General features: G+C 39.6%; 1 protein-coding gene across 1 annotated transcript in view; it reads right to left on the bottom strand.

Annotated features, from left to right (window-relative positions):
- LOC131219919 (uncharacterized) overlaps positions 1-27,357 on the bottom strand; it is a 96,343-nt gene that overhangs the window by 26,055 nt on the left and 42,931 nt on the right. The window contains exons 25-35 of the mRNA XM_058214905.1: positions 13,743-13,972; positions 6,520-6,591; positions 5,782-5,853; positions 4,661-4,732; positions 3,255-3,326; positions 2,370-2,441; positions 2,120-2,191; positions 1,566-1,637; positions 1,405-1,476; positions 1,226-1,297; positions 797-868 (exon numbers count right to left, since the gene is read on the bottom strand). Coding sequence (XP_058070888.1) covers positions 797-868; positions 1,226-1,297; positions 1,405-1,476; positions 1,566-1,637; positions 2,120-2,191; positions 2,370-2,441; positions 3,255-3,326; positions 4,661-4,732; positions 5,782-5,853; positions 6,520-6,591; positions 13,743-13,972 — 950 coding nt within the window. The remainder of the gene's footprint in view (positions 1-796; positions 869-1,225; positions 1,298-1,404; positions 1,477-1,565; positions 1,638-2,119; positions 2,192-2,369; positions 2,442-3,254; positions 3,327-4,660; positions 4,733-5,781; positions 5,854-6,519; positions 6,592-13,742; positions 13,973-27,357) is intronic.

Genomic DNA, 27,357 nt, shown 5'->3' with positions numbered 1-27,357 from the left:
AACATGAGGAAAACAGTGGAATATTTCAACCAAACTTTGGAAGATGTTAAAATACACATATTTGCTTATTTAGGAAATAAAAAATTACAAAAAGAATGCATACATAATTATTTTCCATTTAATGGGTGCCTAAAAACATGTGTTGTTGTAAGAAATCAGTCTAACCATCCCATCCATCCCATCTATCCATCCAACCTTCCATCTAAACATCCATCGATATTTCAGACTATCGACAACATATGCGAAATCTTCGACAACTGAAAAGGAAACAAAAGATTGTTGTCTTGATATCGCTCATGTTGCGATAACGATAATATCGCGATATTATCTATATTATCGTTGACAAATTGAACACTACATTCAACCATGTGCCCATAATTTTTTTTTGAAATGGAAATCTTTTTAATAAACATATTTTTGGCGATATCGATACATTGGTGATATTATTGAAATATCGCTGATACACTAGCAAAACAAGCGACACCTGGAATTTACACAATCAAAAATAGTGGTGATACATTGGTGATATCAATACATTAGCAATACAAGCGACACCTAGAAATTTACATGGTAAAAAATATTGGCGATAAGCTTTCAAAAAAAAATATTGGTGATACATTAGCGATATCGATACATTGGCGATACTTAGCGATACATCACCGATACTTGGAATTTCTAATACTACCTGTGTTATCGGTATTGCTGAGCTAGAGATATGGATAATATCGGGGATACATTGAACAATGGCTGGGACCAACATGAAAATGGCATGAAAAAAAGGGTGTCTGGCTCTTACAAGTAACTAAGTGAATTCAAATTGAAGAGAGAACTTGGAATTTCACCGGTTAAATTGTTGAAGCTCAAATCCCTGAAAATGTAAAACAAAGAAATAATTTAACAACAGAAAAAACAAAATACAAACTGACGAATGTGATAGCACTGGAAGCTAGTGGCTGACCACCAACTAGGTATATTAATGGACCAAGATAGCTCGTTGAGGGTTTTTCGGTCCAACTGGACTCGGGTCTCATTTTTAGGCCAATGGACCGGGCTTGGGCCTATTTTCAGGACCAAAGAATAAACGGATTGGGCCTGCTCTCATAGTATACAGCTCTTTCTGTTCCGGCTCAGCCTCAGTCCATACCCAGGCCTGTTGATGGCTTTCATGGGTGGACCTGAGCTAATCACTGAGCAAATATAGGAGATTGTGATGTGAACAACTTACAGGTGCTGTAATGATTGATACTCTCCAATGTCAGATGGAATTGTGCCTGAAATCCTATTATTTCTCAAGATTCTGCACAAAAACACAGAATTCAATTGTATTAGAACAACAACAACAACAAGAACAACAGCAAACAGCAGAAACAAAAACAAATATAGATTGGTACCATGATCACTTACAAGTTAGTTAAGTTCTTCATGTTCTTAATAAATGCCAACGATGAGTTCCCGTTCATTATGTCGCTAATTCGCCTGTATGATTATCAGATGGTCAATTAAACAACGACAATAAAAGAAAAAAGTAGTTAAATTGGAAATGACTAAGCAATGCGAACACTCACAGATCGGTTAGGAATATTAAATTAGAAAAACTCGATGGTATCGGACCTTGAAACCCATTCCCTTGAAACCTCCTACATTAGCAGTCACAAGTTAAAATTTTCTAAAATGATCAAATGGGCCGGTTGCGGGCCTGATTTTTAGACCTGGTTATCTCATGGTTTGAAATATTAACTGATATTGAGTCGACTCTAGCTCGGTATCAATGAGAACAGAAGAACCACTGGGTGAGTCACACTCCAAAACCGGACCGAGGAAGAACGAGTCGGGGCCAGTTGTACCCATTTCAGTCTCTGGGTAAGTTGCACTCATGGCCGGTGGGGCCCGAGCCTGAATTTCAGGTCTGGTAAATAAAATGGGCGAGCCCAGACCCAGTCTAACAGCCTATCTATTATGACTCTTACTAGTAGAAAAAAGGGCCATGGCCAGGCCAAACTTTCAACACTGTAATAATGTTCAGGCCCAATATATAAGCGGTTTGACTGCAACCTTAAGACAGAGAATAGAAAAGATTGAATTGAGAGAGGAAAGAGCAAATCTCATTCTATTAGCTTACAGAACTCGAAGCTTAGTCCAACTCCCTATGAACTCAGGTATCAAGCCATCAAACTCATTATCAGAGGCCCACCTGAGATTACAACATGTTTTACAGTGTGAAAATTTCAAATTTAAGATAATTTCATTGCTTAGAAGCAACTCAAAAGTGAGAGAGAGAATTTAAGATAATTTCATTGCTTAGAAGCAAATCAAAAGTGGAAAGAGAGAGAGAGAGAGAGAGAGAGAGAGAGAGAGAGAGAGAGAGTTACAATGAGTTCAGGTTTACTAGGTTGGCAAATGTTGAAGGAATCAGACCGCTGACGCCGGCACTGTCAATGTAACTGTCCAAGTAAAAGAGCTCGTGAGTTTAACTGCAAGTTATTCTCATACATGATTGATGGTTGGAATTGATCAAGCCATGAGACAAAATATAACAGTTGGTGTGATGAGAGGCGTACAAAAGAGAGGCAATAACCCATAGCATACATTGGATCATTAGTGCATTGTGGACCTACCAGTACTGTAAGGTTGGAACATGATTGTGATCAGATGGTGGGGCCCACACATAGTAATCTAGTTTTTGTAGCCGATTTTTTTGCACGGTTCTTTTGCTACATTCCTAGTGAAATTAAGAACATTGCGGAATCAACTTTCAGTGGGCCTTAGTGTTTGATCACTTGGAAGATCATGATCTATTCCTTTTTGTTCATGATGCCCAGACACTAGATGAGGCATTGATGCAGTGATCAAATATAATGGTGGGCCATGGAAGTATCATGCCGTGAACTGGTTATGGGCCCATGCACAATAAAACAAAACAGCTTGCATGAATTCAATCGGTGAGCCGCCAACACAAAACAGCCACATTGACTTACAGAGTGAGATGCATCATAAAGATCAGATGATTACTACCCGGCACCTAGCAGCCCTGGTCTAAAAGATAGGCTAGGCCACTCATTAGGTGGGCCATGGTGTACTGAACAAGTAGACCACTAAAAAAACTTGCTTCAGCTGGCTGTAAACGTTTTACGAGGTGAGTGGAGCAACCTGATTTTTGGGCATGGTCATCTGCAGTGCATGGCTGACCTAATGGATGGCTTGGATGTATACTTGTATAGATGGGCTGGATCTGAAATATATGATTAATAATTTACAGTTGTTCTAGAGCTACCAAATTCCCCATCTCTGGTGGGAGTGGACCTTCAAAACTATTTGCGCCAAAGCCCCTGCAACAGAATTCAAATCAAAATATTTCAAGCAAAATGATAAATTTAATGTCCAATGACTAGATAAATGCCACGTAGACGCATGATGATTGGTCAAGTACCCACTTGCAAGGACACTTTGGGGATATCAGTAGGCCCCACGTGGATAGTCAGCTCTAGGCAGGTTCGGGTTGAGTCCATGTGATGCACCGGTTAAAGTCCAGCTGGATCAGATTGGGTCCAGTTAGTTTTAACAGTAGATTTACATATTTAATATTTGTTGAATATTCTAGCAAAATCATTGAAGTTTCCTAAGCCACACACATGTAGGAGAGCCCGTGTTATACTAGAACATGCATGCAATCTAATCGAATCCATTGGATGGCCTCAACCATGTAAATGCTCTTATTTGTCCCAAACCCAACTTGAAACCTAAATCCAAAGATCTGGTGGATACCCAACGGATACCCAAATCCGATCGGATCCCGGTCTAGGTCCTCAAGAACTAGACCCTGACTAGAAAGGATACAGACTAGGCATGACTTGAACCAAGTTAGCCCGGGTACGGGCAGTGTTTTAAATATCAACGATATCAGCTGATATAAGTTACAGAAGATTGAGGAAAAAACAAAATTTCTCAATTTCTCACAAATCAATTGCAATATTTGTATCCAAACAAAAAAAAATTAAACATGTATGTAACCTAATCTTGTGATTCTTCTTTTGCTTTTGAATGTATTGCTTGTGTTTCCATACATATCTTTTTACGTTTATAAATTTTATGAATGGACTTTGAATATACTTGCATCAGTTCAGTTGGAAAGCACATATATTAGGAACTCATACAAAGGAAACCCCTATTATGTGTACCTTTTTTTTTGTAATGTTTTGATTTCTAAGTGTGTATCGATGTCTTTTTCAACAATCCCTAAATTTTTATTGAAATTTTTGACCAATTTTTCAATATTCCCATGTTTCTCAACAACAACGATACATTATGCGATACAACCGATATATCCCATGCAATAACCGATATTTATCCGTATCTCAAGGGTGTGATACATTACGCGATAACAATATTTAAAACATTGGGCACCGGTACTATAGAACCCAACCCCTTGATAGCCTATCGGGACTAATGAAAAGTTGGTAGGGGCCATAGTGTTGGGTCCAAAGTGGTGGAGTGGTCCATGTGTGACACCCCATCCGATCAAGGATCAGATCTAACAATCACTTGCACCAAAAAATGGTGTCAGTGATTACAGTAGATCGATCATTGAACAAGTCCTTACCATAATTAAAGCCAAAAATCATCTTAAATTAATTGAAATATTAAGGAATTAAGGATATCTTACAATGATATAAGATTTCGTAGGTTTCCGAGTTCCTTTGGGATGCTTCCGGACAGCGCGTTGATACCAAAGGACCTAAACACACACACAAGGTCAATGTAAATGTTAACAGCGTAGATCTTGAAAATGAATGAATTAGAAATGAGTTTGCTTTGCTAAGTATTGATTTGGGCTCAAGCATATTGTGTCAATCAATGGGTCCCACATGTTAAGATGGTTGGATTTTTAGGCCCCTTTTCTTGATGGGGCATGACCCGATAATTGCACTGAAAGGATGATCCTGACCATTTTGAAGAGAAGAACAATGGAAATTGAAACTACCCTATCAATGGTCCATATCCATTCGTCAATATTGATGGGCCAGAGTTATCAGCTCAGTGTCAGTTGCAGATTTTGGCCCATCCATAGCAGTGTGAAACATGGGAACCGTTCTGATTATCCATCCACCTTATGGACTGCACTGTGGATGGTTCATCGTCTGCATTGCTGGCCTTCAAATGGAGGTTTAAAATAAAAATATATGATCTAGTGGGCTCAGTGCAATGGTAACCAATCTGAACCATCCATTTGGTTCAATCCACACTTTGAAAATCCACTCTGAAAATCCACATCAATCCAACGCTCCTAGGCATCCTTGACTGGACATGTCCACTGAGAACAATATTGACCATCCATTTTGCATGCCACTGACTTTACAGTTTGGATAATGCAATCAGTATGATTTTTTCAAGGAAGCTTATGAAGAGGGGACTGAATCTAATGATGGACAGTCTAGATAGGTGATGTGGATGACAGCATGTCGAAATGCAACCAGATGCATGTAAAGGTTTCCATACAGTTAGTTCACTAGATCATTTCTCTAAAATAAAAAAGATCATCCAACAACATGCAATGATTAAATGCCCATTGATCAGATGGCTAGCATTGTTCAATCAGTGCAATTATGATTAAAGACCAAATGCAGAGTGGTTTTGAGCATCATCCCCAACAACACATTATCATGAGTATCATTGCCAACAAATACATCATGACCATGATCATCAATATCATGAACATCGTCTACATCATGATAATAGCCAAACTAATTTTAATTATTACATGCTAGATGCTGTTATGTAACTTACAGGTATTGCATGGATGTTAAATTGCTGATAACTGAAGGCACAGAACCAGTTAAGTAATTTTGACCCAAATTCCTGAAAATGTAGACCAAACATTGTACTTAGTGGTAGTAAATTAGAAGTATTGAAGCAGCAAGTATGGGCCACACATATCAAATGGTCCCAATTTCCCATCAGGAGGGGCCCCACAGATGGGGTATCTTCCCGAATCACATTGATCAAATCATCCGGACCATTCAAAATAAAGGACTCCAATGTGGTTGTTAACATATTTTTCTTTCAACTACCCCTTTAGTGGCCTCTGATTGAATGGCCATGATCATAAGATTGGCGCACTTTCTGACAGCAGCCTACCTGATGGATGTTTCAGATTTTGCGCCTTCCGTTCCATTGCTTCTCCAAAACAATGGGCCATAATGGGCCTAAGCCCATGAGCCCAAGCCCATATCAGTTATTTTATGGGCCCTGACCTGTAGGTCTGACAGCTATGCCAAGGTCTGATAAGTTTGCAGTAAAGATAGAGCTGCATGCTGTCTGCATTATGAAATCCACTCCGTGTAGAGTTCGTTTATTTGTTGGGCCTGAAGTAGACCCAATTTGCAGGCCCAAAGTTAAAACCAAGCCCAGGCCACAATAGGATGGGTCAGCTCAAATTGAAACTCTCATATGCCCAAAATACCCTTATGAGGAAAGGGATTTTTTTGTCATGAACTGGTTATTCTAAGGAGGAGAAATGCATACAGATTGGTGAGATGCGTCAGGTACCCAAGCGCATCTGGGATTGAGCCTCTTGCATCCAAAGCATAAACTCTTCTGAAGGGGAAAAAAGAAAAAGGAATTTATCAGTCTTCTAAAACTAGGAACCTAGACTCAACTCAGTCAACGAATGAGTCAAGACTCAGACGAGTTGACCTGATGGCTTGGCCAAGTCAGTGTGTGTGTGTGTGTAATGACAACAGGGTGTTCCCGCCCCTTTTCAGGGCAAGACTAATCCTTGGGAATTCACGCAATCACCGGCAAACCATGTGCATTAGGTAATCCTAGAGAGGGGAATCGAGCAAAACCACGGCGCTAGCCATTCACCCAACCCCGTGTAAGTCCAAGTCTAGTAAATTTTGACATGGTCTAATTTCTCTTTTAAAAAAATTTAAAATGCATGTCTTTTAATTGTATAGGAGTCTAAGGCTCTTAAGATGAATCAACACATTGCCAAGCACAAGGCTTCTTAGGAATGTCAACGTGTGAGCTTGGGGTTGGCTTCGGCCCAGATAATGAACTGTTTGGACCACCTATTCAAAATTTCATTTTGCCCAGACTGAGCCAGACCCATTGACATCCCCAAGGCTTCTACTGATAAGAAATATTTGACCCAATAAACATATTGTGCACTGTATCCAATGTAAAACTCATAATTTATAGTGAAACAAAACAACGGTGAACTTATACACAGAAACAATATTTGATAAAGCAATATACATGTTTCTAGAATCTCAAACGTTTCATAGGTTGCAAATGAATTAGTCTATTATAAAGCATCAGTGAAACTAGGAGATGATACCATAGATGATGAAGATTAAAACTTAGTATGAAACAAAGGTGCATTATTCAAAACATGTATCGGCACCATAACAAACCATTACAGGGCCCCTTTATCCATAACACATACCTGATTTTTTATACCTTCAAAATAAAATCCCACAAGATGATATACACTATGATATAGATACCAGGTTAATTTCTAGTTCAAAAAGATACGCAAAATCTTCCTCATGTAAGTCGAATTGGCGAGCAAAAAGATTGGGATAGTATTGCTCAACCCCTACCTTAGCATTGACACCAGTTTCCACGGTGCCACCATAGGGGAGATCTCTGTAAATGAGGTAACTCTCCCAAGCCTTGTCTTTATGCATGATTGGATCAACCAGTTCAGAGTTTTCGGTGAACCAGGTTGGGCCGAGCTCTTTATTTTGAAATGGATAGAAAGAACGGTTGGGCATATCAGAGCGAAGGAAAAAAAAAAAAAAAAAAAGTAGTCTGACTTGAGACACTTAATTTGTCTCCTGATTTGCTTCTCTACTTTTGCATGTCATTCCTTAAACTTGTCGAACACCTCAAAATTGTGCTTTTAGAAGTAGACCCAAACTTTCCTCGAATAATCGTCCATGAAGCACACGAAGTATCGTGTACCTCCCTTAGACGGTACTGTCATTGGCCCATAGGTGCAATACTCACAGAAATCCACCTTGCACGCCTTAACTCCCTCCAGCAGTTTCCATTTATGGAGTTCCATCATACCCATCTCGCTCATTTGCCCTAGCCGCATATGCCACAAATTAGTGTCATATGTACTAGATTTTGCATGTGAGGGGGTAGCGGCCTCACGTTTTACCATGCTTCTGACCAACTTGTATAGATTTCCTATTTTATGTCCATTCGTCAGCACCATTGCACCTCTGGTGACCTTGGTCATTCCCCTCGGTTCCATTGAATGTGCAACCGTTCGTATCTAAAACCCTCAAGAATATTAAGTTTTTCTTCAAATCTGGAACATGCCTCACATCACCTAGAGTCCATGTGACTCCATCGAATATTCTTACCTTGATAGCCCCTATTCTGATGGCCTTTCTTGCAACATTATTCTCCATCAGAACATTTCCATCATCATAGGACTTATAGGAATCAAACCAAGTCCTATCCGAGCACATGTGATACGAACATCTTGAATTTAGAATCCATGTGTCTAAAAGATGACTCGTACCTAAAGAAACCGAGAGGAGGTATTCTTCTGAGCTATCTTCCGCTACACTAGGCGATTCACCTATGTTTCATTTTCCCTTGCTTTCCAAGTCATCCTTCCGTTTCTGGCAATCTCTCTTGAAGTGCCCTTTATGCCGCAATAGAAGCAGTCGTCCTTTGCCTTCGATTTCGATCTAGACTTTTTCTTCCTGTCAGACCGAGATTGCTTCGCCGATCTCCCACGTCACTAACCTCCTTTCGTGGCTATCCCTTCCACCTAAGAGTCCTCATCGCTCGACTTCTTACTTATCTCACTAGAGACAAGAGCCGCAGTGATCTCTTCCAGCTTTACTGTATTCTTCTCATGCAACAGAGTAGTGACGAGATGGTCGTATGATGTGGGAAGTGAAGCTAGAAGTAGCACTGCTTCGTCTTCTTCCTCAATTGGCACTCCAAGCCTTTACAATTTGTTATACACCTTTGTAAATGTGTTCATGTGCTTTAGGAGATCCGATCCTTCCTTTATCTGCAGCCCGAAAAGTTGTTTCTTCACGAACAATTTATTTGCGAGGGACTTCTCCATGTATAGGTATTCTAGTTTCTTTCGCATCTCCCGGGGAGATTCCTCATCCAGAAGACACTGACGGATGATGCTCATAGCCTTTTCCCCGAGATCGCTCTAGTCATTATCCGACATCTTCTCCAATTTAGTCTCCAATACCCTTGTGATACTAGAATGTCCTTAACCTTCCATTGCCACAAATTGAAATTGTTCTTCTCATTGAATTTCTGTATATCAAATTTTGACCTTGACATATTCGTTGAATACCCAAACATCCTTAAACTTCTCTCTGATACCACTTTGTTGAGATTTAGACCCCTCAACAAACACATATCAACCCTAGGTATTAAAATTTCGGATCTAATACCACCGTCAATCTATACATTTTGTGGAAGCACGTACAACGAAGATAGAACAATCGGAAATATATATATATATATATATATATATATATATATATATATATATATATATATATATATATATATATATATATATAGAATAATTAAACAATAAAGCAAGCAACCATAGAACACAAGATATTTACGTGGAAAACCCTTGCAGGAAAAAACCATGGCACAAAGCAACAAAAATCCACTATAATCAAAACCTTAGAGTTTACACACTCACCTTCTTCAATTACAAATCACCCAATACTCTCCCCTTACGATGCCCAACCCTTGAGAAAATCCCTTTCCAAGTCCTTACAAGTGTTTAGAAACACTCTCACCTTGCAAACCTTTGCCCTTCGAGAGAAAACACTCAAACTACTAGCCATAATCCCAAATAGGACTTAAATACCATAATTTGCGCTAATATGCATAACATGTCCGGTCAAAACGGACCAAACCAATAGCACTTTTCGGTCGAACCGAAAGGTGCAAATCATCAAAACGTGCAACCTAAGAATCTACCAATTTTCGGTTGAATCGAAAATAGCTTCAGTTGAACAAAAAATGGATTCGGTCAAGCCAAACCAAGACATCACTGCACAACAGATTGGCAGAATCCAAGGCATCCTGCACAACCATTCACCACCTACATGATATTGTTTCGGCTGATACAACCATACTGTTCATGGACAATACTAATATCTATCAGGTGATACATATCTGCTTCGGAGGATACTTTAAACCTTACTCATGACAGCATTAAATGGACCTTGATTGTGAGAAAGTGGGTCCCCACACACATTAATTGATTTAGGCCTGGATTGGGCCCATTTATTTATTGGGCTTAAAATAGGCCCACAGGCTTCAGTTAACACCTGGGCCCAGACATGTGACCCAAGATGCCAATCAGAAAATCCCAGCTAATTAACAGGCTCAATCCAGATCATGGGATCAGATAAGAGGTGAGACCATGAAGCAAAATCATAGAATTGATGGGGTATGTTATGTCTATCAGGCTATCAATGCATGCATTAACATACATACAGTGCTGTTATGCGGCAGGTGGTCCCATTGTCAAATGTGCAGTTGCATTTGATTGCCGGGTTCATGTCCACATCGTCGATGGTCTTAGAATCATCGATGGCGACCCCACTGCATACTTCACCACTTATGTTCTACGTAGGCAATGCGGACAGGTCCCATCCTGAAAAGATGGAGTTTAGAGCGGCCGCTGCACCATCCAAAGGAAATACATGTGTTAAGAACCAACAGTACAGATCACATTGGCAGGCATGAATGGTCATAATTCAGCTATGTAATGATGATCTTGGCTGCCTGAAGTAGGAACACATTTGGGTGGTCCCCACATCTCCCTAACAGGCAATGGGCCAGGATATCATCAGTATTATGATGCATTGGATTATTTCCTCCCTTTCATAAAACCTCTCGCTATTTTTCCAGTTTTGAAAGCATGACTCTTTCCAATTGCTGGATCTGGCGTGGGGCACATGGTGGTGGGCCCCACCATAGATCGAACATAGAGCAAGAAGTCCATTGGTCTAATACTAAAAACCATTTGATAGGTGGCTTCCCAATGGATTGTTTGGAAAGATAACACATTCAAGTTCAATAGACAAAGCTCCCATGTTCAGATGGTTAACATCGTGGTGAACCGGTTGAAATATTCCAACCAAAGAGATTATGTTTATGCTGTACCCCATCTGCTGGACTACTCACAGATATGCCTCAAATCCACGAGGAAAATAAGAAACTAGGAATAATTCATTGATAGGAATAATTCATTGATAATAAAAAACATGATTATAACTTTTTAAATAATAATACTAAACCCTACGATAAGTTTCGGAATTAAACTACAACTAAAATTCCTAAAAATCATGACTTACTATAAATAGTAAACTTTGTATTTATAGACAGTCATGATGTTTACTAGAACTCATGGTTTTCAGCTAAAAATAGTAAGTGTGCTATTTGCCTCAACTAAGTTGTTCTCCTAAATTTTCTAAGCAATTTTCCTAATGCACACGACTTCTAAAACTCAACCCATCAAAAGTAGTTAGGATCAAACTAAAACTAACTATAAATAGTAATAACAAAATTAAAACGGATATTCAACCCTTGATATGATGGAATCTTGCAATTCGGCGTCGCCGGCGTAGTGGGTTGGGTGGCTAAAGTAACTCGTCCTCCCCCAAAATCATATATGGCAAGTCGGATAGCTCATTTCAGCGAGATACGCCCGTTTTAAGATCCTGATGATCGAAGAGGCCTTTTCTGGTCCATCTTGGCCATGAAATTGTCCGCGCGACCCGCTCTACACCACCATCCAAGGTGAGGCCCATCATATAAATGGCTTGGATCATTGAGAAATGACCCGAAACGAAAGGCTAAAGTCTCAATGCACCCAGCCAGTTGACGGCCCTGATTGATTCCACGATTTGCTATCAATGGCAAAACCCCACCATTCTGGATTTGAGCAAACACATATGCATTTGATCCAGCCGTTCATCTGGGTAGACCCACCAGACATCTGCCATCGTCCAAAATTCTCACCCACCCAACAATCCTAACCATCCAAATCACATTACTTGGGAGGATTGCAAATGAATGGTCAAAGGTAAAAGTTTCAAATGATCCCAAAAATCATCTGATCAGATAGATGGGATTGTGCAACGTGCTTGATTTTGTGAATATCAACGTGGCCCCATCAGATGAACAGTCTGGAGCTCGCGCATGACGCCCACGTGTGTGGCATCTGATTCCCTAGTACGGATTAACCAAAAAAAAAAAAAGTGCCAGAAAAATAATTTTATGGAAAACGAAAAATTACTGCGACAGTCATCATATTTTCGGAATATAAAATTACAATACTCTACCAATCCGGTGTACAGCGCATGCATACAACCGTTCGTGTATTTCCCGCCCATCTGATACACCGAATGCTTGGTGTATATCCATTCGCCTGGCAACTTCTGAATTCTGATTATGGTGAAGTCAAACAGTAACTATGTGTACACCCCCGAACACCAAGCATGTGGTGGACCCCACTCATCACCGCCCAACCATGATCACAAACTATAAAAAGCAGATACACTGAAAGTCCAGTATATATTCTTTGAACCAAATTCTCTTAAACAGGTGAAAGTGAATCACTCCCTTGCTTTAAAAAACCATTTCGTAGCTCCCAAATGATTTTCTTTCTTTCTTTGAGAACAAAAGGCCAAAAAATAGCTAGAAATCTCACATGGGTTTCACTTGTGTGGCAAGAAAATAAAAAAGACTCCAAAAAATGGTACTTCTATTGAATAAAGAAATTCTAATATCCCAGATATGAGAGTATTCGCAAGGGCATACATGCATGCATCACTACCCAACCATGACCAGAGGCGATACAAAAGTATATGCACCGAAAGTTCAGTATATACTCTTTGTACCCAATCTCTTTTGGTGGGTGCAGGTGACTCTCTCTCTCTCTCTCTCTCTCTCTCTCTCTCGGGGAACAAAAAACAAATAAAGAAGAAGAAGAAGCTTAGGGCCCGTTTGGCCAGTTGGATTGGAAGGGATCACATGGGTTTCTATTGTTTTGCAAGAAAAACTACCAAACCTTCAGTCACAAAGACCAATAAATAAAATGGTACTTTTTATCTGGAGAAATTCTCCATTGCTCCTAGTTGCATCGGTCCATATGGATAATTCGATTGATCAATCTGAACCGTCCATCAAGTCCAGAACACATTTCATGGACTACCATCCAAAAATCACATTGATCGAATGCTCTAATTCACCTTGATTTGGCCTTATTTTATATACCTTTCCTTTTTCCAAGCAATGGATGAGATGACTAGGATCCCCTAAAAGTAATGACTCTTCAAAATTATAAGCAATCCGTAACGTCCCCAAACAAATAGATAGATCAGATTATCGATTAGACCTATGTGAGTGTAAGAAATCTCGACCATCCAAATTAAAATCCGAAGATCAATGGTTAAAATTTGTTGGGTTGGTCTGTTGTTTTCATGGTAGTCCATAAAACATAGGTTGGACCTAATGGACAATCCAGATCAATAAATTGGACTGAATTGGATCGTCCAAGTGTTCTGATACAAGTAGTAGCACCATAACTAATAATGCTCTGAGAGCGCAAGAGCATTTCTCTTTGTATAAACGAAACTCTCAATTTCTCATACAAGGAAGCATTTGCAACTGCATATAGGAGGAAAAGACATAAATACACAGACAGGTGTCGTACATACCTTCCGATGGGTCTGTTGTAGCAGTAGCTGTAGTTTGAGCTGTGGACCTCTCTATCAAGCACAGGAGATGCATACACCCAAAGCAAAAGGCAAGTAGTATATAAGATGGAAATTTTCGTATCAAATTCATCTTTCTGTTTGGAACCCCCCCTATTTTTGTTTGTTTCGGTGTTTAGAGAGGGAGAGAGCCGAAAATGAAATGGACCCAAATGATTGTGGATCCCAATCTTCTGTTTGACGTGAACATGAGTTTTTTATTTGCTTGAATTTTCAATGTGTCACGTCATCATTGAATGGTGCATTAAAGGGCTTTTTTATTTTTAAGTTGAATTACATATGAAAAATGGGTCAAAAAACGATGTTTTTGCTGATTTAAACTTTTGGGCCCATACGTGACTTATCCACACCATCCAAACTTTTTAATGGAACAATTTCAGGATTAAGAAAATTAGGAAAATCCTAGGTTCAAGTCGGCCACACCTTAAAAAACAATGATCGTAAAGATGTCAACCGTTGAAAGCTATTTTCTCCCCAAGGCCAACGTTGATGTTTATTTGTCATCCAACGTGTTCATAAGGTCACATATTCATAGATAAAAGGCAAAATATACCTGTTTAACTCAAAACTTTTAGGGCCCTCAAAAATCTTTTAATGGTAGGAACTCTATTCCCATTATTTCTTATGGTGTGATACACTTGAGGGTTAGATCTGTCTCATTTTCCGGCTCACACCTTAAAATGAGCTGGAGAAAGTGATGAACGGTGTGTATAAGACACATATATTATAGTGGGCGCCACAAATATAATATTTTTTTTCTTCGCTGACGTGAGGGGCCATGAATGAAGGCGGTTGGCAACCTCACCTTGAAAATGCAAATGCAGCCGAAAATTCAACATCAGGATTTCGATGCTTGGCGACGATATGGATTCTCTGGAGAGGCTTGCCTTGCAAATGTAGTTTCACTTTCCCTCAGTCGCGACTTAGATTCTAGCGTATGTCAACACCCGGAAGTACCGTAGTGTTAAGATAGTACAGATGATCAGTACCTTCCATGTTGTGGAATCAATTCCATAAGCTGAAAGTACAATAATGCTGAATGGATTGTCTTGATCATCACCATCTGTAGATGAATCTAGAACGGTGAAAGTAAAATTTTCTACGGATCACACTCAACCTTAAAAATCAAAAGATACGATCACTAAAGGAGAGTAATTATGATAAAAATGTCCTATCTATGGGGGTAGCATGAAAACGGACGGTTTAAATCGTCGGACCATATCAGAACGTTGGCCTCAGTGGGTAGTGATTTAAACTAGACCCCGAGTCGCGACGGATGCAAAGCGAACTCACTGTGAATTATTCAAAAGGAAGCACTGCGTGGTTGGATCCTTACTCCTGCACCGGTGGTAGACTCTCTGGAGTTCCAACACCCGGTCACGGTTTCGAATATCCAATGTGGAGAAATTCCACTAGCGTGAGTGTGTAGGGGTGTGCGTGCGCCTCTAACAAAATAATGAAGCACCGGGTTGCTTGGGTAAAAGTATAAGAGTTTTCCCTTCATTGAAATACAAAAGTTTTAAACCAATCAAAGCTGATATTACTGTTTTCCCTTCATCCATGCCTTAATGACCTTATGAACAAAGCTGATATTACTGTTTTCCCTTCATCCATGCCTTAATGACCTTATGAACAAGTTGGATGATAAATAAACATCGGCCTTACATTTTAACAGTGGACGTCATTGTCCCACTCTTTCATGTGGTGTGGCCCACTTAAGTTTTGGTATGCTTCAATTTTAGACCCATGCCCTAAAATGAGCCAGTAAAATGGATTGACGGTCCGGATAAATTAACATGGATCAGGGCACTGAGTTACTACGTACGATCCGTGAAAACCGCAATATCACTCGACAGGACACGTGGAAGGACTATCTATCAATCGGGTCCACCTGTATACAATGGCTTGTGTTTTTAAAAATAAAATCCATCAAACAATCCTACCCATTAATTTTCTACAGTTTATTCCATTGAATATTTAACCGTTAAATTTTAATGGTCATAGATGAGATGATTGAAATCGTGAATTCGGTGTAGTTTATATCTTGTAAACCATGCATGCATGCGAAGGCCTAGCACATGTACGGATCCCATTTTTCACACCATCCTGCCACGTTTACTGTAGAGAGTTGGATCTAGGGTATTACAGTTCAATGGGGATAGTATATTATCTCCACTGAATATCTGAGTTGATTGATTTTTGTATATGTATTCCTGTGTAAAAAATAGGAAATAGGTGGCCCACCCTGATCATGATGTGGGGGGGGGGCTGTTAATTTCAACTCGACTCGTGGGTCCGGTCGAGTAAGGACTTTGTTGAAAAGTCGTGGGATTGGACGATCGTAGCCATTAAAACAATCATCTAGGTGGCCCATTTGACAACTTGCATGGACGGCCGTCTTCTTTTGTGCGAATTTTTCTCGAAGCCCAACACTTGACACCTGGCAAGTAAGTAATCCGGCCCTTCCAACTAATGGGCCCAATTGTAATTAAAAGCAAAGTAGAACTTTTAAAAAGGATTACGAAACAATCAGATCTATCGGGTTCAAGACTCGGCTTGAAAAGTCAATTTCTCAAGACTTATTGCCATTCTTCTATAGGTCCCATCAAGTGTAAATGAAGAAAATATGTAAATTGTCTTCAGGATACAATGAACTCTCAATCTGGATTTCAACACAAAAAACTGTACATTTAAGTGTTGAACGGATCTCTAATTTTGATAATGATATATCTTTAAAAAGTTCTAAATAAACGCAGCAAGAGATCATATTAGAGCGCACTTCACAATGAATGGTTTATCTGGAAAATGAAGAGAATATAATGATGTTTCTGAATTATAGTATCCATGATTCATAGCAATTGAATGATTATAGAGTTCTGTTTGAAGAAATACCAATTTGCAGCTTCAAGACCATTTGTCATATGGTAGTTATTTCTATATCCTTTTAGGCAAAAAAGCTATCCAACGGTTTAAAACTGCTCCTACATGAGCGACACGTGGCATAGGTGCTACATGTACAACCATGTCACATTTACTCTCAATCAATACAAACTTTGAACGATGTGTCAAAAAGACTATAGCTCTTTTTTCTCCATGCGAAGATCCACACGTGTGAAGTGCTAAATGTGCCTAATAAAGCGCTTAAGCAGTCCACGCCGCGCACGTGGGTGCGGACGGTGCAACCGTCCTTGAGGGGATTTGAACCCTGGTTGTAAGAGCAAAAATCTCTTCTTTTACTGACTGACTATACACACTTTTTTTGGAAAGTTTAATTAATTAATATATTTATTTACTTAGTAAAAATGACTACCATTGGGAGGGTACCAGATGTTCTATGTGGCCTCTGGTAGTTGTGGTTGGACTAAACTGGAGGTTGGAAGAAGTGAGAGAGCTAGCAATTATTATGGTTGTGCTGGTCTATCTTTAATACTGGCTGTTGGGACCAGTGTACTTTTATTTTACACAAGTTAAAGAAGCATTTCTTGCATGATCTTCATATTCCGAGCCAGCTCCTGGATGAAGGAGACTGCTAGATGTGTCTATGGGGAGAGGACTTCCTGCATTTCAAGACTAGGAAGGGGAGAGCTCCTTCTTCATGGTTGGTCATAACTATTTAGGATTGGGTATGAAGAGGTTTGATTGTATATGCGGGGGTTGAATGGGTGCAATGTTGTTGGATTTGGGGCTGCTTTGTAGCGTACTAGATTTTTGCACTTTTGGATTTTACAAATCATTTTTAAAAAATCACTACAATTAGCTTCTTTTGTCACTTACTGACTTTTAACACTCGATGTTAGCCTATACGTGTGTGTTACTAGTAAAGAACTGTATAAGTTCAATTAATTAACCATAGGAAGCTAACGAATTTGCCCGATCACTTAAACCTCTAGTGTAGGCTCGTGATTTATTCATCTATAATCCATATCTAGCCAACTTATCACTGACTAATAAAGACAGTCGTAACTAAATAAAGACCTACCTAAAACTAAGATAACTAGTGGTCGGATCTTGATGAATGAACTAAACTAACCTAGTTACTATTTTAAGCCCAAGAACCAACAATTTATGGTGATTAAGATCGAATCGTCATTTCTATTAATTGCGAATATCTCATACAATAAACTTCGCTAATCAAAACTCTAATCATCACGGACAAAAAATGTCCATACCCAATTCATTATATAAATGCCATGATTATCTAAATAAACTCTAAACTGCTAAACACGAAACTCTAGAAAGACGTACATCTTAGTATGCTTGACATCTATTGTGGGACATCGATCCGAGATCACAACTCTAATAGTTTAACTTAGACTCGCAAAGAGAGTGCATGAGATGTGCAAATACCATTAGGATTCGTTGGCAACTTAAGTTAATTATTTCCGTCCGATCTTTACCAAAGTTGTGGTTTTCAGATCGTTAGATTGCAACCAAATTTAGGATATTAACCTAAGTTAATATTTTACACATTGGTATAGCCGCGACCCTGATTGACGATCGATAACTTTCAAACTCACTTCTAATCATACTCGTCAATTGGCGCATCCAAATGGCAATCCGATCGTTCCCATGCATAGATCATCACTAGGGTCAACTATCCTACAACATATATTGACCCATTCACCCTCTATCGAACTCCGGTAATTGGAGACACCCTCCCATAGGGTCAATACACCAAAACCCTGGCCTTTGGGGCCAATTACACCACTTTTGGCACTATATAAACCCATATTTGGGGAGCTCCCTCTCCACATATGAATTTATCTTAGAAATTGGGGAAAAGAGATAAATAAAGAGAGAAAGGGAGAGAGAAAGAGAAAAAGATGAAAAGAGAAAGATAGGGTGGTCCTTGGTGTTTGCTTGCACTGGAATTCCTTCGATGAAACTTAAGCTATTACCGTTTTCCCCTATCAAATCCACCCCTACACGTGATCGGAGGTAAGAAATGCATTGTACCTCTCGGTTAAGCTGTCTCCTGTTAAATTCTATGAATCTTACCTAAGTTTCCTTTGATTTGATTAGAAATTGGTGTTTTTCCCTAAAAATCCTAACCTTAACCACAATTAGATCACATGAAACCCTTTCAAGGTGCGAACTATTCTTCTAGGTTTCTTTTTATCAACTATTGATAGTGTTAGATAATAATTTTAGATTATTGTTAGGATTTCATACGTTATATGTGTTTAAGTTGATTTATTATACCAACTGTAATGTCACTTATTATTAGTAGTCAACATGTTTGATGAAATGCTTGAATAAGATGAAATTATTACTGTTATAATTCTTGTATGTAAATTGACAAGTGATGTTGATATATGTTGATTGTATTGATATATATTGAATTATACTGATTTGTACACATGTTTGGTTGATGCACTATATTGTGGTATTAAGTTGTTTCGTGCTTATGTTTATATATTTGATAATCTAATTTGTATTCGTATGGATCGAGCCCTGCAAAATGTTAAATAGGTGGATGACCCACTTTGGGTTGGCTATCTCGGACTTATACGGTTGACCGATGTTGAACACAGATGACCGGCAGTAGTTTGGGCTACACGAGATGCTTCGCACTCAATGTCGGTTTTGTCCTGAGTCCCTCATTATTGATTGGATTTGTCTAATGCATGGCCCAATTATTCTTATGATTGGTGGTTGTATAACATTTAAAAGAATATAGGATACTATTGTTACCATTGAATTAAGTCCATTCATAACCATTAACGTGTTACGATCCTATGTGTCACAATGAGTCACGTGATCCGATTAATTATTCATAATATAATGGCGATTTCCTGGCTTTGCCAACCTGCTATATGAACTGGGGGATTAATAATCACTTGGCTACTCATGCATATCATAGGATATGTAGTTGTGAAAGGTGTTGGAGTCGCTTGTTGAGGGAGTGCTAGTATTATGTAAAATAGGCTGTAACATCCTGGATTTTCACTGGTTTGGATTTTCAAAAATCCTCAAAAAAATTTTAATGTAATTTACTTATATTATCACTTACTGACCATTAGCACTCAATGTTAGTTTATACATGGGTAATACTAGTGAAGAACCGCACAAGTCCGATTAATCAACCGCAGGAAGCCGATCACTTGAACATCAAGTTTAGCCCCATGATTTACTCACGTAGGGCCCAAATCCAACCGACCCATCGCTAACTAATCAAGACAATCATAACTAAATTAAAGATCTAATCGAAGCCGAGTAAGATAAAGCCCGGATCTAAACTAATAGACCAAATCAACACCATTACTCTTTTAGCCTAAAACCGACGGTTTAGAGTAAACATGACCAAATCTCCACTTTCACTACTTATAAATAGGCCACACTGTGAACATAATTAATCTAAATCCTAATCATTGCCCACAAGAAATCTCAAGACCTAATTCATTCTAGAAATACCCCGATTTTTCGAACAAGCTCTACACCGTTCATTATTGGGCCGCTAGTTCTAAAACTATAGAATAATGTCCTTCTTACTGGGCTTGATGTCCATCGCGGGAGTCGGACCTGGGTACTATTCAGTACCGCTCAACTTGAGACAAAGGACGAGTGCATGAAAAGTGCAAGTACCATAAAGGAATGAGTTGAAACTTAAGTGAATTGGGTCATCCACTCTTATGCAAAGTTGAGGATCTCGGACCATCGGTTTATGACCAAACTTCACCTGTGGAGTAAGGATATTTTCCTGCTCATATCTGTATAGACACGGCCCCGATCAACTATTGGTGACCATTGAACAAACTTCTAATTATATCTGGCGATCGGCGCATCCAAATGGCGGGCCGATCATATACATATGTAGATTATCATTAGGGCTAACTATCCTACAGTGTACATCAATATGTACACCCCATAGTGGGCCCTAAAGCTTAGAAAGACCCTCACATAGGTATAGAATAGGAAAAACCTAGCACTTGGGGCCATTTACACCAAATCTGACATTATAAAAGGGCTTCATTTGGGCACCCCCTCTCCCCATACGATTTTGCCCTAGAGAAAAGGAGAGAAAGAGGAAAAGAGAGAGGAAGAGAAGAAGAGAGAGTAGGGTGGGGAAGGCTTTAATGCTTCCCTTCATCGGTCTCCTCTAATCAAGCCCTAGCGTCGATCATTTCCCTCTGCCAAATCCGCCTCATTCGCGATTGGAAGGTAAGAAACAAAACCTACTCCCCAACCTAGGTTTTTTCTAAAATAAATTGTATAAATCTTACCTAATTGCTTCTAAATTGATATAGGAATGATTTTTTTCAATTTTCTAACCCAAGGAGCGCCATGAGTTGGGCGAAACGTCACAAGGTGCGGACTATTGTTCTTAGGTGGCCTAGCATCAATTTTAATATGAATCTAATAATTTTGTTTATTGGATGATGTATTTGGGTAATCTAGAAAAATCTAAATAAGACCTTACACTTTAGGTCCTTCCCAAATCCACATGAAATGGTGATAGACTGTTTGATGCTCCTCAACATGATTGGGTATAAAATTGATGATTGTTGTATAATCTTTGCTCATTTTTTTTTTGTTTGATGTTTCCCCATAACATGTTTGATGCATTAACTCTTGTGTATATTTTGCAATTAGGAGATATATGAAATGCTTGCTTTCCTCACTAACCCACATAATACATGCACCTTTATTTCATAATATTGTTAGTATTTGTTTGTAGGAAATCTGGAATTTGGTTTGGGAAATATGAATGCATGATACTGATTATGTTAGTCGATAACCCTGATTGTTGAAATGCTATGAAATACTATCAAACCCTTGGGTTGGTCAGGAATCCGAGGAGAGAAACGGTGGTCCCGTTGGTAGGACTATCTTGAGGTTAAACCCGTGGATTTGGGGCAAGTGCGTACGGGCTACAGTAGTTAGATTGCATGGGTCGCTGGTACCCGATGTTATCTGTCACGTACTCGCCTGACCCGTGCGGTTTAGTCCACTTACTGGCCAACCTTGTTTTGTTAACCCTGTCTGCTCACATATGTATAGAACCTGGAATACCCTTCAACCGTTGTAACCCATTGATAACCCAATTAAAACCGATCCACCGACTCGTGAGTTGGGCATGGTGGAATAGGACACTGTGTCCGAGCTGTCGGCCTACGTTGGGGTGACGAGTCTCCCCGTAGTGACCGTGAGCGATCCCTTTTCTCAGCACTTTCCATGTGCTTGAAGTTGGGGATGGGGAACCCAACGAGATCAAGGATCGCAGGGTCCTGGCCTTGCACATTGAGGGGTCTTTGTCTCGTAACTAGTTGAGGGTATTGATATGTAGGGTGTACCAGTTTCCCCAAATCTGCTGAATGAACGGAACTAACTTAATACCTGGTTGACATTGTTCATGTATTGCATTAGCTAGGATTTGGCGACTCGGCAGTTGTGGTCTCAATAAGGGAGTGCTGGTCATGCGCAATCGTTAGATGGAGTCACTCAAGGGAGTGTTGTTGCGAGGGTATGCATCATATCATAATACCTGTACATACATTAACAAGATCAGTTAAGATTTTATGAATGTATTGCCTTTCATTAAATTTATAATATAATTGATGTTTGTTACAACTTAAGACTAATATCACCCACTGAGTTGATCACCCACTCCCACTATCGGACGGTGTTTTAAAACACCAACCAGACTCTCTCATAGACCCAGGTGGTGCAAAGTATGAGGAGTCTTTCAGCGCGAGCCTGGATGAGGAGGACGAGTTGTCTTATTTCCAGTTGATGGGCGGTTCATTGTAGATTTCGCAGGCCGACTGGAGTAGCTGAGTAGTAGACTCAGCACACTATTCTTTTGAACGTATTATTCCTTTGTATTTTTGCTAGGTGACTCCTTGTGCGTCCCATCGATATTTTTAGACGTTGTATATATTTAGTTATTTCCCTTCCAGTAGACTAGTCGTGAATTGTGATTCATGTATCCAGCAATTTCATGCTGCTCAGTGAACCAAATTAAATGCAAAATAGTAAAAATTGGTTTTAAGTGATACCTGAGAACTTGGGAGTCGAGTGTATACACGACCTCTAATTTTTAGGGCGTTACATAGGCGTTGAAGTCGCTTGTTGGAGTGTTAAATTATGAGGATCATGCATCATCTCATCATAACATTAATGCACTTAATAACTAAATTAGAAAACTATTTGATTTGTTATGCCATCATTACCTACACTTGATTATTTTGATAATATGTATAACTTAAGAAAATAAAACCACTGAATTAGCTATTCACTCCTACCTGGGACGGTGTTTTAAAACACCAAGCAGGAGATATTATGGGTGTAGGTACCACCTTTGACTCGGGATGGATAAATCCACCCTGACTTCTCCACCTGCTGAAGAGATAAACCGATCAACCTAAATTTCTAATGGGCATAATCCGACTATGTTAGCAAGCCACAAAGCATATATTTGTATTAATTGAGTGTTGAGTGTCATGTATGTTATGCAATGAATATGATGCTAGGTATGTAATGATGTGTGTGCGATGCAATGTCGAATACAATGCGATAACATAAGCAGAGGGGTTGAGAAGGGATAGGTGTTGCATAATGTTAATGCGGGAGTAGATGAAGCTGATTGAAATTGGACGGTTCCATGGATCGTAGTGTCACAAGGATTAGACTGAGTAGGTGAGGATTAGGGTCTTGATGGCTCAAGAGGCTAAAGATTTGGCTTGGCTATGCTAACCTGGGCTAGACTCTTTCCTGCAACCCTCCTTTCTCATTGGTGAAGGGATTGAGGTGACTAAGGGGAGAGGCTTAAGGAGGTTGGGGGGTTTTAGTATGTGGTGGATGATTGGAAATGAGAATGAATGGGGTATTTATAGGGTATAAGGCTAATTTGTAATAGTTGAGAAGTCTAGGAGTGAACAAGGGTAAATGGCTGAGATTTGAGATTGCCACATGACAAGATCTCAATGGTTGGATTAGGTGAAAAAAATGATAATTTTGGGCCAAGGGGAGGGGTACAAAGGCCTTTCAAAGTCTCCACACACTTATCCGTTGAAAGGGATGTCTTGCATGTTTTGAAGGCCTCCTTCCAAGGCAGGAGGTGTGCCACGTGGCGGGCGGCCACTTCTTCCCTCCTGCTTTGGTAGGTGGCCTCCCATAAACGTGTAGGAGCTCCAATTGCTTTGTAGTTCATTTGCTAGAGTTGCTTCGGACTTCTAATGAGCCCATGGGTTTGGGCTTAGACTTAGTTTTGAATTGGCTTAGAGTTGGTTTTGACTAGGTGGGTTGAGCGGGTTTGACCCAGCAAGTTGACTCAGTATGACTTAGTGAGTTGACTCAATATGACCTAGTGAGTTGACTCGATGGGTCGACTCAAGTTCAGGGGCTCCCGGGTTTAGGCTTCTAGGGTTTTTGGGTTGTGGATTAAAGCTTTGAGAAGGGTTTGGAATAGGTTTTAGCCACTGAATTGGGTTGAGACGGTTCAATCCAATCAGCTTGTTGGTCCAAGTGGGGTGTCTACACGGCTACACCATCATATGGGCCCCACTTTAGATGTGGTCCGTTCATAATGCCAGACATCAGATATGAACTGTCCATCATGCAGGCCTATTGATAATGTGGATTGTCCATCATGGAAAGCCTAGCTTCAAAGTGGGTCGTCCATCATATGGGACCCATTTTGGAGACCTTTGATGTGGATTGTCCTCATTTCGGGCTCACCTTGATATGGATCATTCATCTTGTGGTGCCCATCATAAATGTTATTGTACATCATGTGGAGCCCACCTTTGATGTGGATTGTCCATCGTGTGGGCCCCACCTTTGATGTGGGTCGCAAGGCCCCACCTACCTTAGACGTGGGCCATTCATCATTAGGGGCTAACCTTTGATGTGGATCGTCCATTATGTGGGACCCAACTTCAATGTGCATTGCCCATTTTGTGGCGCCCACCTTTGATGTGGACCGTCCATCGTGTGGGCCCCACCTTTAATGTAGGTCATCCATCATGCAAGGCTTGCTGTGGGCCATTCATCATTATGGACCAACCTTTGGTGTGGGCTGCCCATTATGTGGGGCCCACCTTGATGTGGGTCATCCATCATGAAGGCAAACCATCAATATAAATTGCCCATCATGTGTGGCCCACCTTCAATATCCATTGCCCATCACGTAAAACCCACCTTTGATGTCAATTGTCCATCGTGTGAGCCCCTTCTCTATCTTTGATATGAGCACTCCATCATTTGAGAGGTCGTCCCCTTTGATTGCATTGTCACTGATATGCCGAGAGATGAGAACCAGAGACAGAGAGAGAACAAAGTGAAAAAGTATACAGTTTAATAACAAGCATAAGCAACCTTGCGTTGTTAAATTGTTTTTGAAAAGGTGCTTGTATAAGAAGTTACTTGGTATCCAAACAACCCCAAAAGTTTCTGTATTTAAAAGACAAGGAAGTTCAGATACATGTCCATGTACCACAGGGTTGATGTCCATCTAAGAGCATAAATCTATACGTGTCCCAAGTTGACACATGTGGCCAACTTCTTGTTGGTCAATTTTTGCATGCTTGACAAACCGATCGATTTGGTCAATTTTATATTTTTCACGTTAACGAAGACTCCCAATAGTCCAGCACGTGAGCCAGACTCGCCTGACTTTTTAGGCCATGTTCATGGTAGGTGCCGCTTGACAAATGGCACAGATTTTGTTAGCACATACAGGGTTGGCACGCATGTCTTGTAGAAATTGCTTTAAGTTTCTCATTTTTCTTTTCTTGGCACAACCTCTCATCACATCGCATCCCTTGATTCATCAAAAGGAAATCAATCATCAATTCATTCCTCAATAAATTTTCTAACAACGCATGTTCAAAATCACTTAAAATTACCGTAAGGGCATGTATAGTTGTCCACAAACTAAGAACAAGCTAAATAAATGAAAATAATGACTCAAATACCAATTACCAAACTGCTCGATGTCTAAATAGGTGTACACCTATCCATCTGGATTTATGTATCCAAGTATATGTAAACATCGTAGCTATGTTGGTCGCTCAGTTTGTTTTCTATTGTATGGGCGTATTAGAATCAATACAATAGCTTGATCCAAACCAATAAACTTTGACCCCAAATGCCAAAATAAATAGATGTTTAATATGAACGTATATTATCAGTTTATGAGAAGATTGGTTGCTTATTCAATTACTTGCAGAAGTTTATAACGATCAGGCAATAATCGAAGGGTGGTGGGGTTCTTCTTTTGAAGATGAGTTACTTTTTGCTTCGAAAAAAAACCGACTTTTAAAATACCAGTGCAAATCAAACAATATGACAACCTCACAAGCAGTCACTAGAGCAACTATAAGAATGAGTCTTTTGAAAGAACTGTTTGATATTGGATAAAGAACAAATCCAACATGTGAGTGTTGACTTAGATTACAACTAAAAATTATGGCTAAGAATTACCGCCACTGTTAAGATATGCTGAGAAAAAAGATAAATGGATAGATTTGATTGATTGTTGTTGGTTGATTATTTTTTGAGATGATTAAGATTGAGATGTCTTGCTCCATCACATTCCTCTGTTATTTATAGATTTTTGTTGTAACTTATTCTTTTAGATCCTTCTTTCATTACTACAACGATTACAGTAGTCGAAAATCATTTCTCTAGATCCATCTTTCTGTTACGTTTCTTCTTCATAACTGCTCCTCTTCTCTCGACCAAGCTCTACTTTAGTTGATAATCGTTCATCGACCACGTATCAGCCGCATTACTTTTTGTCGGTCGTCTGATGACGTGTAATATTAATTTTCTAGATGTTTCTTTCTTAAATATGGCAGCTAAACCATTGCCAAGTAGTCTTCAAATCCTTCTATCTTTCTTCATATGTTTCCATATGTCTGTTCCGCTTTTGAACACCTCTCGACCATTCATTTCACTTCTAGACGCCTCTCAACCACTCGTTCTGCTCCTGAACACCTCTCGGCAGCTCGATCTACTTTTGGACACCTCTTGGCCAGGCCTCTTGGGTGCCTCTTAGCCACCTAGTTTGCTTTTAGATACCTTTCAGCTGCTCCCTGTCTTTTCATCCTGCCAGTTGTGATTTTGTAAAAAGCATTCCAAGTGTCCTTAAAGATCTTTAGCATGCTATATTTTTTCATTGCTATAATACATGTTCTTTACAATTGAGTTTTCCAAGAACGGTTAAAAATAGAATACAAAAAGTTATATATACATACAAATAGAGTTGTGTATATATGAAAATTGAAAATGATCATCATCACCATCTATTAATCTCATGCAAAATTGCCGCACTGATAATGGTACTTAGGTTATTCGTTGTTGTGCTTCCATTTGACAATGAGAACGATTGGCTGTGAGCAATTAGGATGCCAATTGCGTAATACCCCTGTCCATCCCAAACTTAACAAGAGCAAGAGCTCTGAGTGGCCTCCATGATGTATTTTTTTCTTTTTTTCTCTCTCTTTTTTAAACTGGAAAATTTCATTTCATGTGTAAGTTGTAAAGAATTTGGACAATTCAGGCTTCCCCAGGCAACAAGATCTAGGGGGAGCCTATCATATTGCCTAACACA

The sequence above is a fragment of the Magnolia sinica genome, chromosome 12, assembly GCF_029962835.1.
Source record: "Magnolia sinica isolate HGM2019 chromosome 12, MsV1, whole genome shotgun sequence".
NCBI lineage: Eukaryota > Viridiplantae > Streptophyta > Magnoliopsida > Magnoliales > Magnoliaceae > Magnolia > Magnolia sinica.
Note: the sequence above shows the minus strand (reverse complement) of the source record. Positions and strands in the feature narration are given on the sequence as shown.